The 15,195-nt window shown below is 47.4% G+C and overlaps 1 protein-coding gene across 1 annotated transcript in view; it reads left to right on the forward strand.

The window, feature by feature from the left end:
* Positions 1 to 5,955: 5,955 nt before the first annotated feature.
* LRMDA (leucine rich melanocyte differentiation associated) overlaps positions 5,956 to 15,195 on the forward strand; it is a 1,126,997-nt gene continuing 1,117,757 nt past the window's right edge. The window contains exons 1-2 of the mRNA XM_004091143.3: positions 5,956 to 6,080; positions 12,681 to 12,781. Coding sequence (XP_004091191.1) covers positions 6,051 to 6,080; positions 12,681 to 12,781 — 131 coding nt within the window. The 5' untranslated portion in view covers positions 5,956 to 6,050. The remainder of the gene's footprint in view (positions 6,081 to 12,680; positions 12,782 to 15,195) is intronic.

Genomic DNA, 15,195 nt, shown 5'->3' on the forward strand with positions numbered 1-15,195 from the left:
TAAGTAATCAACAGCTCCTTAGATCAGTAAGTTTGCATTTGAGGAAAGTGAGGAACTTAGGAGTGGAAGGATTCATTTATGAGCACCCAGCGAGTTAGTAGCAAAGCTAGCTCCTGAACCCAGCTCTCCTAGGCCAGGACACTGCCCACCGTAAGGCTCCAGCAGTATCAACCTTCATCTGGCCCTCAGAATCTGGCACTGGTGGTGCCAGGCGCACTTGACACTTGCTTTGCCCCGGGTTCACAGCTGCGAAGAGAGCCTGGGCTTCTTTCGGAGAAGTGGGAAGAGACTCAGAATTAACATCGGTAAGTCACACCAGAACCCTCATGTGTACATTATTATTATTGCCCCCCCCATATATTCTAAAATAATCCCTGTAAATAATTATGAAAATAAATCTCGGTGACAAATTTTTTATTTTATTTCCAGGAACACATTTATTCATCATAATCTCTTCAGGGGTAGGACAAATTGGAGCACTGAGTAGTGAATACAATTTGCAAATAGGCAATATAAGTAGAGAGAAAATTAATATGTATTCCTTGGTGCTCTAAAAGGAGAGGAAGAACATTAATAGCCATTTCCTTGCAGATATAACTTTCAAAATGTTATTTCTGATCTATCAGCGTGAGGCTCCATATGAGGAAAATGGTTGCAACGTGACAAGAAGCGATTAGATGTGAAATGGTATCTTTCAGCTGCTCCTCTCAGCCTCCTTATCCTACTTTTAGTGGGACATAGGAGGAGTCCTTTCTTTTCTGGCCTGGGGTTGACTGCTTATTTGCTGGGTGACCTTGGGCAAGTCCCTTCTGCCCTTTAAGCCTCAGTTTCCCTCATCAGTAATTGGAGTAGATGATTTCTAAAGCAGTGAGTTTTGGATGATCATAAATCCAAATTATTTTGGGAGTACTTGAGAAAAATACAGATACCAGGGGACCACTTAATGAACTGACTACCAAGTTCTATGTATTTTAATTGAGGGTGGGAGGAACCCTTCCCCAACTTCCAAGTGGCAGAACCTCTCCAAGTCAAGTTGGGGATTCTGGAAAGGTGCTCCCATTGGAAATAGATAGTTGGGTGGGTTCTCTTTCCCTCTTGAAGGTCCAATGTGAGCCCCCCTCCTCCAATCAGCGATGACCTGCCTCCCACGCCCAGCCAAGGACTTGGAGTTGCGGCGAGTTCCAGGTAAAATGGGAAATAAGATTTGTTTCTCATTCCTGTTTTCAGGATTTGTTAAAATAGTACTAAGAGATTAGCAGATAGTAGTTTTCATGGTAAATTCTCTATTCTATGCCAATCTCCTCCTTTTTTGTTTTTAATTATAAAAGTAGTATATGCATGTTACCAAAACCACAGAAGAAATGGAGTGAGAGGCAGAAGGTCCTTTCCCACTTCCACCTTCCTCAAACCCACTCCATTTTCCACAGCCACCTAATGTTTGCATTTTTCTTTATTTTTATTTTTCTAGCAAGAGAATCTTACTATGTTGCCCAGGCTGGTCTCAGTGCTGGATTACAGGTATGAGCCACCACGCTTAGTCCTACTGTTTGCACTTTCACAGAGAAACAATGACAAAACCTTTTAAGACCTAAAGAGAAGGAAAACAGCCATGTGCGGTGACTCATGCCTGTAACCCCAGTACTTTGGGAGGCTGAGGTGGGTGAGTCGCTTGACCCCAGGAATTCAAGTCCAGCCTGGCCAACATGACAAAATCCTGTCTCTACAAAAAATACAAAAAAATTAGCCAGGCGTGGTGGTGAGTGCCTGTAGTCCCAGCTACTTGGGAGGGTGAGGCAGGAGGATCACCTGAGCCCTGGAGTCAAGGCTGTGGTGAGCTATGATTGCGCCACTACCCTCCAGCCTGGGACCCTGTCTCAAAAAAAAAAAAAAAAAAAAAAAAAAAAAAAAAAAAAAAATTAAAAAGAGAAGGAAAACTAGAGGCACTGAGAATAATAAATTAACATTTGTGGAATGAACACTCATGCTAGATATTATGATGGTATTTAATATATATTTTTAAAAATTCTGTTTGTTCTGATTGGGAAATACTGGAGGGGCTTTGGAGCACAGATCATCCTCAGTCCCCTCACATATGTGCAATACTTTGAAGAGGGCCCTGGAAACCTCTCTTCTTTCCTGCACTTCCTAGACTTTCTCCTTTAGGCTGAAAGGGGGCTGCTTCAGCAACAAACAGCATTTCATAAGCAGAGCATTTCTTAAGCAGACACCCCGCCTTTTTTTTTTTTTAATTGAAATCTGAATGTGGTGAGTCTGAATTAGGGCCCAGGGCATGATTAATTACAGCAACCATCTTAACCTGCCCGGGGGCTGGGCCTGAAAGAAATGAGGCCAGGCTGAAGAGAAATACAGCTAAGGATAGTTAGGAATGCTAACAAAACTTGGTTAACTGGCCCTGTTCTTTTCTCAGCTGCTAATGCACAGTTGGAAGATTTAAGGAATCAGTTCCTGTTTCGCTGGTTCTGGCCGACCCCAGAATCAACTCCCTTGATTGGAAATAAACAGGATCTTCCTTTTTGTCCCCAGGAATGTGATGGAGGAAGGACTCTAAGGCAAAGGGCCTCTTCTGCCAAAGCAGAATAATAATAACAATGATGACAATAGGAATAAAATATTGCCCTCTTCATCAAGGGCGATAAGAGAATGTCCAGTTGTATGAGTTGAACCTTGTTGCTCTCTATGTGCCTGTCAGAGCTCCAGAATTCACAGGCTCAGGGTGGTCAGCATAGGTTGGATTTGAACTTTGTTTTGTGGTCCTCCTGAGTGCACTTGTACAAGCTGGGCTACGTGCTTCAATTTGGGGTTCAGAAAACAGGATCACAATGACAGCACTTCTTGTTGACACAGTGTTGTGAATGTCTGTGCACAAGTCTGAGCATCTCTCCTGAACAGTATTAGTCATGGATGTCCCTAGTGCCTAGCACAAGGCCAGAAGCTGGGGTACAGTGGCTGTGAAGTAAGATGGGGCAGGATAGGAAGCTTGCAGCTCACTTTCAATGAGTCATGTAATGGGGTGAGAGGACTGTGACTGCATGAGCCCATATTTTACCTCGTGCTCCTGGGGCTGGGGCAGAAAGAGCTGTGTTCAGGACGAAGCCCCTACAGGACTTGTCTGCTATGTTCACCCTTGTAAACTCTTTGTATTCCGGAGGAATTATCTGTCTAACTCCTAGGTCAGTCTTATCTCAGTGTTTTTTTTTTTTTGCTCTCTCCCCTCCATGAGGGAGGGCTACATTATGGAGGAACTTTACTATTTGTTTAATCTTCCTTTTTGTTGGAAACAGTGATGAGGAGGTAGAAGGATGTTCCCCCTCCCAGCTTCCAATCTTCCTTGGTCCAGGGACACAGATTCTTTTTCTTTTCCTTTTACCTCTCTCCCTTCCCCACTTCCTCCTTCTGTTCCTTCTATTCTCCTTTCCCCTCCTCCTTCTCATTGTTCTTCTATTCTGAAGACTAACTCCAAAAGCTGAGGAGTAAGGACAGGTGAATCCAGTTTGTTTCTGCTGGTGTCCTCCCCCAACAACATTCAGGAAATTACTTCTGCTACGGTCTGAACGTTTGTGTCCCTCCCAAATTCATATGTTGAAATCATAACCTCCAAGGTCTTAGGTGGAGCCTTGGGGGGATGATTAGATCATTGGCATTGAGCCCTCAGGAATGGGATTAGTGCGTTACAAATGAGGCCCACAGGAGCTAGCTTGTCCCTCCTACCATCTGAGGACACAGGAAGAAGGCCGTTGTCTAGGAACCAGAAAATGGGCCCTCACCACACACCAAATTGTGGGTGCCGTGATCTTCAGCTTCCCAGCCTCCAGAACTGTGAAAAATAAATTTCTATTGTTTATAAGCACCCAGTTTATTGCATTTTGTTATAGCAGTCCTAGTAGACTAAGACAACTACTTTGCTCAAGAACTTTCAGTAGCTCCCTATTGTTATCAGTTTACAGTTCCAACACTAAAGCCCCCTCCAACAGAGCTATCCTGATATTAATTTTTGTGATTTCTGCACATGATCCTTCCCCACACCATCAACTGGCCTTCTTTATGTGTTCACCAAACAGAGACAGCAGTGGGTGGGGAAGCATTTCCAGCTGAAACTAATAGCTTCTGTGAAGCCAATCAGAGGCCGGGAGAGCTGGGACAGGTGGCTGAAGAGGTAAGAGTTGATGGGATTATAAGAGATCTTCAGGGACATACTAAAGATTCTGGACTGTATTAATTATTAGTTGATTAGGAGCCATTGAAAGATTTTAGGTAGGATCAAATTGGGCTTTTAAAATGGTTGCCCTGGGGCTATGTGGAGGAGGCAACAGTAGTGAGAGGGTGTGGAAAGGGGGAAAGATGCCTGCCCACTTTGGTGACACTGGTAGTGTTTGCAGAACAGCCTATGCTCAGATGACGCAGCTGTGTATGGAGGCAGGGGGATGGATGAGATGACCTTCAGTAACCCCCTTCTGGTGGGGGAAGGGAGAGCCGGTCTCCAGTCTCATCTCTGAGTCAGCTTGGGCCTGTTTCCACAAGTCCTCTTCCATCTGTCAAAGCCCTTCTAGGAAAGCTGAACTGAAAGGCAGCTGCGGAGGGCAGAGTGCTGGCTGGGCCCGGGCTCACTTCCTCCTTTTCAGGCAGGAAAAGCAGACAAAAGTGGACAATGGACCAGAGAGGGCGCGTCCAGCAGAGAAGGAGGGAAGAGGCGGGGGAGCTGGTCCTTGGGGCAGCAGGCCTGGGAAGGTTCCCTTTGATCTCCTTATCTCTGGAGGGTAAGCTTTCTTTTTTGGCCTGCAGGACCTTTTGTTGCAGCATTTCCTGGAATCCCCCAAAGTAAACACAGTCAAGACTGCATTCTTACTGCTCCACTCTTCTGAGCCTGCTCCTCCCAGCTGAGAGAGGGACAGGAAGGTCAACCCTCTGAGATCAACACCGCTCATCAAAATGCTGACAAGGGCCTACCTATGTGTTAGGACCAGGGCTGTCTGAGAGACGATGCCAGTTAAGGCTGGGCTGGCTCTTAGCTGCAGCAGGAGTGGAAGATGACAACCAGTTGATATCTGGTAGCTCTGTGCATCCTGGACTTGGAGGCAAGAATAGGCAAGGAGAAAATCTGGATCCTTCCAGAGAATTCCAGAGAAAAACAGGCATGGGTTTAGGGAGTTACCTGCCCACTGGGCCTACTTTCATCCAGACAGGAGGCCCATGGCCAGCTCTTCCAGATGGGGATGGGGTCGGTGGGGGAACAGCGAATGACCCCACTGATGACTTTAAGCCTCACAAATCTCTTGCCCTCTGAGGAGCGGGAGAAGAGAAGAAGCCTGAAATTTGGGGTCACCAGCCAATTATCCTTCCCCAGGGTTTATTGTTGTCAACTCCTAGAGGCCACAGGGAAAGGGTGGGGTGGTCTTAACCAAGCCAGCGTTTTATTTATAGGGAAATTCAACCCCCCCAATCCCCTTCCCCTTCTACAAATGGAAGCTCCGCCGCACCAGGAGTCCTTCAACCATCTAACTTTCCCTCTCCCCAGCTTTGGTGGGGAGGGGAGTTCAGCCAAGACGCCCCTCCTCGCTGCAGTTGAGGGCCGTTATGTAACCTAGCTTGCGAAATGCAGGAAAGGCCCCGCTGGCTACAGCCCGGCTAACGGCTCAGAAGGGGCGCCCCTGATAGGAATCCCCCCACCTCAGGCCTGGCCCAGACAAACGCGATAAAGTTGTGGGCATGGAGTTTTGGGCATTGGGACATCCGGGGGAGGGAGGGGCGTAGGGAGTCGGGGTCAGGCCGCCGTCGGGGCGCGGGGCGCTGCGGACCATCTGTTGCAGTGGGCGGCCAGGGCTCACCTGCGCGGAGACCGGGCCGAGAGGCGGCGGCGGCGAGCGGTGGAGCTGAGGTCCCCTCGGCTGGCCCGCGCCGCGCTCCGGCTTCCGCCGGGTCAGCTGACTGCCCAGTGCGGAACTGTGCGCTCGCCGCGCTCCCCTGCCGCGCTTCCCGCTGCCGCTGCCGCGCCCCCGCGCTCCGTGCCGCGCGCCCGCAGCGTCCTGGCCGCCATGGCCGGGCTCGTGGTCCGTGGAACTCAAGTAAGTCCCGGCCAGCCCCGCCTCCGCCCGGGGCGCAGTCCGCGTGGGGAGGGACGGCGGGGCACAGAGGCTCCCCAGGGCCTGGACACCTCTGTCCCCGCCTCAGGGGGCTGCGTCTGCAGGGGGTGAGCGTCAGGTGCTCAGGCTCGCCCTGGTGGGGCGAGGACAGACCCCGTTTCGGGCCTGGCACATCCCCTGGAGGTGCGGGAAGAACACCCCCAAGGTCTCCCGTTCTCCCCACTTCCCTCTGCCCTTAGCGCCTCACTGAGCAGGCCCAGCGGACACAGTGCTGACGGCCCCCACTACTTTTGGGCGCCCACAGAAAATGTTCCAATTTCATAATCTGAATTTTAAAAACTTTTGGTCAAAGAATCCATTTTGATAAATCACATTGATATAGTCATCTTTATACCAATGCAGTTGTAATATATAGATTTACTTATTTGTAAATGGAGGAAGGGGTTTATGAAGGCAAAAGTGTCTAGGGTACCCAAAGTCCCAGCACATCCCTGGAGATGAGGGTGCTGGTGGGCCCTGCGCTGAATGGGCTACGCCATAGCCAAAGGCTGATGGAAGGCCACCGACCTCCAGTTCTCTTTCCACACTCGGTTTCTTGAACAGGAGTCTGTGATGAATGGCAACACGCCAGTTTCAATCCTGGGTGCCAGACACTCAGTCTCACGTGCTTTCAGCGCTGTAGTGAAGCCTCAGGTGTTCATTGCTGGAGGGATGAACCCAGCCACGCTGGGACCAGGTGTCTTTCTTACCTGCTGGAAAAGCCAGTTCTCTGTCTTTAACCTCTTCTCTGCCCTGATGAAGCCAGAGCCATCTTACTTCTCACCTTTCTCTGCACATCCTGGAGAAATAGTTCTGAGGTTTTGAAGCTCTTCTCTTGGATTGCCTAAGGCAGGTAGTGTCAGGCACAATTGGATTTTGAGATTACTTTGGGCTGAAGGGAATGATTCCTCCTTAGAGGAGATTCTAGGGGTTTTTACAGCTCCTACAAATGCAGTGAGGGCCAACTGTGCTGCCCATTAAAGTAGCCGCTGCCTGCTTTCTTTTTTTCCAGAGTCCTGTCATTTCATCAGGTACACATGTTTATTGAGTACCCACTGTATGCCAGGCACCATGCCAGGTGTTGTTGGAAATTAGCCTTTCCTTTGTCTCTATACACCCCCCATTTAACAGTTTTGTTGCTTAGGAATGCTGGCTCTGTCCCTTGACCCACAGCCTGGGAGGAGAGAGCTGGAGAAAGACCAGAGTTCAGAAGTGAGCTAACAGCCTGCGGAGAGACTAAAAACGACGGGTCTTGTTCAGCCATCGGGGAAAGGGGCTTTTTTTTCTGGGAGTTAATTTACTCCCTGGAGGGAGGGGCTGGACAAGAGGGTCTTTTCCTTCTCTTGGAGTATCTACCTAAGAAGGAGGGTTTCCTGCCTCCCAGACCCTAGGGCTCTGCGTTTTCAGATCTGGTATTCTCCCGGTGTACCTTGCTACAAGTTCATGGGGCTGAGCACTTTCCTGTGCTTCCTTTCCCTTTGCTCTTCCTCCGTTTCCTAGATTCGATTTTTCCTGCAGCCCCTGTTCTTAGCCTACTCCAAACAGCCCAAGGGCATTCATGGAAGTGTGGGTGAGGCATTTTAGGCCCTTGGGGACTGTTTTGTTAGACCGAGTTGCCTGGGGAGGAGCTAAGAAGGTAGGTTGGGAAAATGCCCCTGGAGTCTTAGTGCCCCATTTCCTAAACTGCCCAGGTTAGTGGATTTGAGTGTCTGGCCCCGGAGGTTTTTTTTTTTTTATTCTGCTCCCAGTGATTTCTAATGGCGGCCGCTTTAAGAAGTAGCACCTTGAATGTGGGTAGCATGGAACAGTACTTGTCAGACTTTAGTAGATCCTTCTTAAAGGGAGGAAAATAAAACCCGCAAAACTTCCCATGAGCCCATAGTGTGAATATAGTGTTTATTACAATGTTACTCAAATATAAAAACATGAAGCCAGATACAACTTTCCCATATCCAGAGACCTATAAATCCCGAATAAAGGGATGGTTTAAGTGCAAAGAAAAAAAAAACCTATACAATTAAACAATTTAATGAGATGAATGCTGCGTGGCTTGAAGTTAGGTCACTGCTTTTAATGCCACTGTGGGCTGACTGCTGTGGAGCTGGTTTTTAGGAGCTCCACAGGCATGTGATGCCACATGCCTGGGGATGTTGCAGTCTTCCTATTGCTTTTCTCTGTAAAAGTCTTTTCATTTGCCATGGGTCTGACTTCATTTGGCTTCTCTTGGCTTGAATGCATCATTTATGTTCAGCATTAAGTCATTTCTCTTTCCTCTAGCTTATGACAACGTAATACGATCGTAGACACAAATACAAACTTGGAATTTGGGCACTGAAATCTTGCACCCAAGAGATATTGGAATAATGAATCCCTTCTGTGAGGAGAGTGGTCTGATTCAACAACTGTTTAACAGAGTGGCCACTGGGTACCAAGGACAGTGTTGTGCACTTTTAATATGTTAGCTCATCGCATTCCTGTAAGTACAATAGGGATGATAATATGCATGGGGCTGTTTCATGAGGATTGAATAGATAACAAGCACATGATAGGCATTTAATAAATGTTGTTTTTACATTATTCTTAACACTTCTGGAGGAGTTAGTGTTAGTCCAGTTGCAGAAGAGGAAACAGAGACTTGAAGATGGTGACTCATCTGCGACAACACAGCTAGCAGTGGCAGTACCGGGAATCAGATTTGTACCTATGGTTGTTTCTATTCCAACAGCTTTCAGTACCACACATGCACTTATTTATTTATGAATGAATGATAAGGTCTTGCTCTGTTGCCCAGGCTGACATGCAGTGGCGCAATCATAGCTCACTGCAGCCTTGAACTCCTGAGCTCAAGCAGTCTTCCTGCCTTAGCCTCCTGAGTAGCTGGGAATACAGGTGTGCACCACTGTGCCCAGCTCAGTATTACAAATTTAAAATCAAGGATCTCCCACCCCTGGCTAGGGGTAGGCATCATAAAATAATCTCCTCAACATCTGACTGTTGACAAACTCATCATCTCCAGAAATGCCCTGGGAGCCAGAGAGCCCCAGTGCAAAGTGAAACCTGCAGTCTTCTGCAGTTTGGTCATTTTCCGCAGCTTCAGCTTGGAGGGATTGGGTGTGTACATGGATGGGGACCCCTTCCAGACACTCTCCTTTCCCTTTCTAGTTTCCTCTCTGTAGGGGTCTTTAACTTGTTATATTTTCATTTGACTGGTAATGGTATCCCTTCCTGTTATTCCACACAGGGTGGAGGTCTTAGGGTACAAATTATAGAACATAGAGAAATTATAAGTTTGAATCTTTGTTCCTCAGTGCAGTCTAAATCAAGGTAATTGACTAAATGCAATGGTGTTCTGGATATGCTCTTGCTTCTGTGCCATTTAAGATCTATTAATCTCTGTATCCCGTCTCCCTTTTGCTGAAGAAGCAAACTATTTTTGGTTTGGCTCTTCTGGCCTTGAATCTTATATTAGGTGGTCCTGTGCTCTAAGAAGCTTCCTGACATCCTGAGAGGTAATGTCTTCCCTCAGAAGCACTTCTTAAGTCTTTTTTCTAGTTTCAAGTGTTGCTTGCAATGTCTGGCAGTGGCTGCTTGCTGCTTTTAAGCCTTTTCCAGCCGATTTGAGCCCTTCAGCCTGGTTGGCTAAATTCACATCTCTAAAAGCTTCTACTTTACCACAGGGGTTATCTAAGCATGCAGATTACTTATCAAGTTGGTTCTCATGCTAAACTTTTGAGACTTGGTCTTCACATTTGAGAACAATGAGAACAACTTGTATTTTTCTTAGTCTTCCTGAGATGTCGTATAGTTAAGACCATGTAATGAAACAGGCTGCTGACAGTCTCATCAGATGTTGTGAGTGATCCAAATGCTTGTGGTGATAGCTCTCCTTGGTGCTCCTGTTTCCTTTGAATGAAACTCCTACAGGAGAAAAAGGGAAGCAAATATCCCTCTCTTTTCCCAGGCTCTAACACTCTTCTTGGGGCCTCAGCGTAGCACCATGGGAGAAGTTCTTGCCCTTTCAGCTCAGAAGACTCATTTTGAAGCCAAAACATGATGATAGATGCACCTTTGGCATTTGCTGATCAAGAAAACTTGTGTCTGCCTGGTATGGTGGCTTGTACCTGCAATTCCAGCTATTTTAGGAGGCTGAGGTGGGGGGATTGTTTGAGTTCAGAGTTTGAGATCAGCCTGAGCAACACAGTGAAACCCCATCTCTTAAAAAAAAAAAAAAAAGAAATCTCACACCCACATATGGATTTGTAAGCACTCCATGGCCCCCAAGTTGGAAGTCCTTATTTATGGCATAGGACTTGATCTGGGCTCTATCACTTAGAAGCTGTATTGTGTTGGGCAGGCCTCTGGAGTCTTAGTTTCCTTGTATAAAACATAAGAAGTTTTGACAAACTGGGTCTCCATTAGATTTAGTCCTTGGCCATTCTAAGAGGAAAGAGCTCAGTTTCTGCATCTAAAACTCAACGTCTCTGCTATATATATCACTGAAGTCTTGACTGATAATATGTACAAGACAGTGGTGCAGGCTGGGGTGAATGGGATGGATTTTCTGGTGAGTGCCATGGACCTGGGATTCATTGTGAACGTACAATACAGAAGAAGCTGCTGATTTTTTTTTTTTTTTTGAGACGATTCTGGCTCTGTCGCCCAGGCTGGAGTGCAGTGGCACAATCTCGGCTCACTGCAAGCTCCATCTCCAGGGTTCACACCATTCTCCTGCCTCAACCTCCTGAGTAGCTGGGACTACAGGCACCCGCCACCACGCCCGGCTAATTTTTTTTGTAGTTTTAGTAGAGATGGGGTTTCACCGTGTTAGCCAGGATGGTGTCGATCTCCTGACCTCGTGATCTGCCCACCTCGGCCTCCCAAAGTGCTGGGACTACAGGCGTGAGCCACTGCACCCGGCCAAGAAGCTGCTGATTGAGCAGAGATCCTGAGGGAAATCGAAGTCCCCAGATAGAATAGGGCCTTATAGCCACAGTCTCTCTTTGGCATATGATTTCTGTCTCAGCTTGGAAGCAGAACTTAATTTATTACACAAGGAACTGTGAAGAAAGATGGACCCCAGGTAGAAAGAGGAGAGATTGCTAGATTGAACTTAGAGTCCTTTATTTTTTAGCCTATATCTTCTTGAGTCAAAATTACTTTATTGGAGTCAGCTATTTTTCTGTCCTTTCTCCTTATTTTCTCTCCCCCTAGAATGAAGTTACTGAAGGAGAGTGGATATAGGATATTGCATTGTCAGCAGTTTGTCCTCATTGGATAGGAGAAGGTTGAGAGATGACTGGAGATGTTGAGGGTGTCAGGGTTCAGTGCAGCTTGTGTTAGGTTGCACCATGTAAAAGAGCTACTTTGTGGTTCTAAAATGGTTGGATATTGGTAGTTCACATAGTTGAACCTAATATCTGAGGATGTAAGATGGCCACCATAGTCTTGTTTCCCATGAGGAAACACCCTCCTGGGGAGTCTCTCTCTCTCTTATTCTAAGAGATCTTTGTCTATATGTGTGGAAGAATGTGATTTGTAGGGAAACCAGAAGAAGGTTGTAGCCATGTTTTGGGCTTGAATTCGACCTGGGGGTTGAGCATGTTGTACTTTAGGGAAACAGCATGCATTGTGGCCCATTGGTCAACTCGGCCCCATGGGTTTATTTTATGGTTTGAGGATTAGTTGCCAGTCTGCCCACAGAGTGCTGTCTGTAAAAATGGGTTCCAAAAACTGGGTGATTAGGGTAATGAGAAAGTCCACTGACCTTCTCACAGGTTCTGCAATCAGTTCAGATTCAGTTCAGTTCAGCCTTTTAATATTTGGGCACATACAGGTACTTAATAATAAATAATCTGTAATAAATAGAAGAATGCCCAAAGAAACAGCTTTGTGCACAGAGTGGGACTGACTGCCAAAGGGCCTCTGGAGAAGGGACATTCAGGAACCCCGGACACACATCGTTGCCCTGTTGCCTTCAAATCAGCTTTGTTTGGGTGTGGAGGGCATTTTGTACACAGTGGCAACTAGATGGGATTGGTGGTCTGGGGAGGTTTTCTTTTCCAGCCCTATTTGTTCCAGTACCCTGAAGGTTGGATGCTGGTAAGTGCATCTGCTGTGTCTTTTATGAGGTAATGTGCAAACTAGGGTACTGGAGGGCAGTGGAGGAGAGGGAGAAGAAGGGGCAGAGGAGCAAGTGTTGCAAAAGCCCCTGAGTAAGAGGGCGATTGTTGCGGTTATATCAACGTGCCCTGATATTCAGGTTTCTTTTGGACACCTGAATCTGGCCAATTTTAGTCCAATTTCCATTGTCCTGGGATTAGTCTTCATCATGTTAACTGCACCAGGAAAGGGGAGCTGCTGGTGGAGTCCTTGGAGCCCCCAAAGCTGATTTGATCAGGGCAACAGTCACAAGTGTGGCCTTTTAGTGTGTGAGAAACATGCGTTTCAAGTTGCAGAAGCAATCATTGGATCAGTAATTTCAGGGTTGGGAGCAGCTGTGTGATTTCCGTTTGCCACATTGTTTCTGTTCCATTTCATTTCCAGGTGTCCTACATAGGCCAGGACTGCAGAGAAATTCCAGAGCACCTTGGCAGGGACTGTGGACATTTCGCAAAGAGGCTTGATCTGAGCTTTAACCTTCTGAGGTATGTAACCTTCACAAGATGTAGGCCAGGCTTGGGAGGCCCAGTCCTCCCGGGTACTTTAGGGCCAGCAGATAAAAGTCAAATGTTCCAACTCCACCTAGGTTGTCCTTTTATTCAGCAGAAGGCTCTGAGATGTGTGGAATCACACCCCAAAGGTTTCACTGTGTCCGGTGATTCGTTGGCTGCCTTTTTGGGCTGCTGAAGAGGCAGGCAGCATGTTGAGCCTCATCCATTTCACAAGAGTTCCTATGAGGGGGCCATCATATTTTCACTGTGTTCTTTTCATTTCTCACGGATACCTGTGCAGACAGGTCAGAATACTCTTGGGGAAGGAATGAGATGAAGCCTGCAAGAGTGTTTTGGGGTGTCTAGGTGTGGTTTTCTAGGATAAACACATGTCCCAAAACATTCGTGGAGTCACAGGTAGGGTGTGTGTATGTGTGTGTTTTCTTTCTCTTGTCTTTTTATGAATTGGATCTTTAAATATTTGTGATGATAATTTCTCCCAGATGGTGTTTCAAAGCAATTTAAATACTGTTGGTGTGGGGTGGGTGGGAGGGAAACTCTCTGACAACTGTTCCAGTCTTGGCAAAGGTAAGTGTGATCTTGTATATTATTCCAGTGGAGAATACAGGCAGTTGTTTCCTCTCTCCCTAAAAGGTTATGCCTTGCGCCTGGTGTGGGGGCTTGGAGGAGAGAAGTAAGAGGTATTTGGAAAGTAGGTGTCAGTGGGATAAGAGCAGGGGTCAGGCAGGGCGATCGCTTTTCCTCCTAACAAGCTGGTGCCACCCAGGGCTTTTTCCTCCATGCCCTCTTTGAGAGCTGTGCTGCCCTCTGAGTGGGACAGACTGTCCTGGGGTCAAAGGAGAGATAAGGAACCTGAATTCCATTCCAGGGCCCAAGCACTTTCCTGCTTCTAGACTTTGGAGTCTTCATTTCCCACCGCTGAGTCAGGATACTTGGGAATTAGGAATTTGTAATTGGAAAATGGAACACAACTCTGGAAAATGAACACAACTCAGGGCAATAAGGCATGAGAGGTAGAAGAGGATTTGTTTGAGGTCAGCCAGCAGAACTCCTTGGATGCTGCTCGGGAGCACATGGCCACACAGAGCTGCGTTGTCTCCAGGAAAGGGGCACCCTGAGGGTTGTAGTGGATGGAGAGTGGCCGCTGTCTGTGTATTCTTCCTTACTCCCAAAGGGTTTGTGTGCATCTGGGGAGAGGTGGAAACTGACAAGTTGTAAAGTAGTACACAGGGATGAGAGGAAGCCAGATAAATATATGCTGACTCTAGAGAAATGAAGGATGTGTTTTTTGTTCTAATACCTAAGGAGAGGACCGAGTGCGTGGCCTTGAGTGCTCCAGCTTCCCAGAGCAGGCTTAGGCAAAAGGCTCCCTTTCCTGGACATGGAAGGAGTTCCTCCTGTGTGACCGGACCCCAGGGGCTCAGGGCACTGGGGCTCGGGGTTGTGGTTGCCCTGAGTAGTTAGTGGGAGCCGGATGTGGATTTGAGGAGGCTGGACCCCGTGAGGGAGCATCAGTGCATGCGGATCACAGGACTGGGCTGTCGGGTTTGAGGAAACACAGCCATCTTTGTGATGTCCAGGGGCCCCGCCTTTCATTGGGAAAGGAGGGACTGGACCTTGGGAAGTGTGTATGTGTGGCAAGAAGGGGCTGTTGGCTCTGAGGGGCTGGATCTGTATGGATTTATTGTAGGAAATGACACATCCTAGATGCAGGAAAATTTAGTAAGGGAGTGGCTGAAAAGTGGTTTCGGAGGGAGAGCACTGAAGATTTGTATTTTCCTTTGTTGAGAGGAGAGACATTTCTCTAGTGTTGAGTTTGAGTTGGTTTCACTTCTGGTCAGGAGCCTGTTCTTGTCCGTGTTTTGGTCAGCGTGTGAGCTCTACACTGGATTGTAGCTGAGTTTGGGCAGGGAAGAGCAGTGGAGGGGTGAGGTCTAAGGTTCAGAAAAAGTTTGTGTTTAAGGACTTGGTTACGCTGGAGGCAGTTGCACACCAGAATGGAGAAAAGTACTCCTGACTTGAGTTGGGTGTGCTTGGGATTGGATCACCTTTGACCTGCTTTATTTACCTAATGAGAGGGAAGAGCAGGGGAGGCAACACTATTTCTCTTGTGTGTTAGAGGAGATTTGAGCTTATCTGGGCACTGGTCTCTATCTTTGCCTTCAGCTGAAGCAACATCTAAGATGTTTTAGATGCTTAGCTAATTCCTCTTAAAAAAAGAATAAGCAGAGGCCGGATGTGGTGGCTCACGCCTGTCATCCCAGCAGTTTGGGAGGCCAAGGCAGGCAAATCACCTGAGGTCAGGAGTTCAAGACCAGCTTGGCCAACATGGTGAAATCCTGTCTCTACTAAAAATGCAAAAAATTAGCTGGGCATGGTGGTGTGTG

This window comes from Nomascus leucogenys, chromosome 18 (assembly GCF_006542625.1).
Source record: "Nomascus leucogenys isolate Asia chromosome 18, Asia_NLE_v1, whole genome shotgun sequence".
In the NCBI taxonomy this organism is placed as follows: domain Eukaryota; kingdom Metazoa; phylum Chordata; class Mammalia; order Primates; family Hylobatidae; genus Nomascus; species Nomascus leucogenys.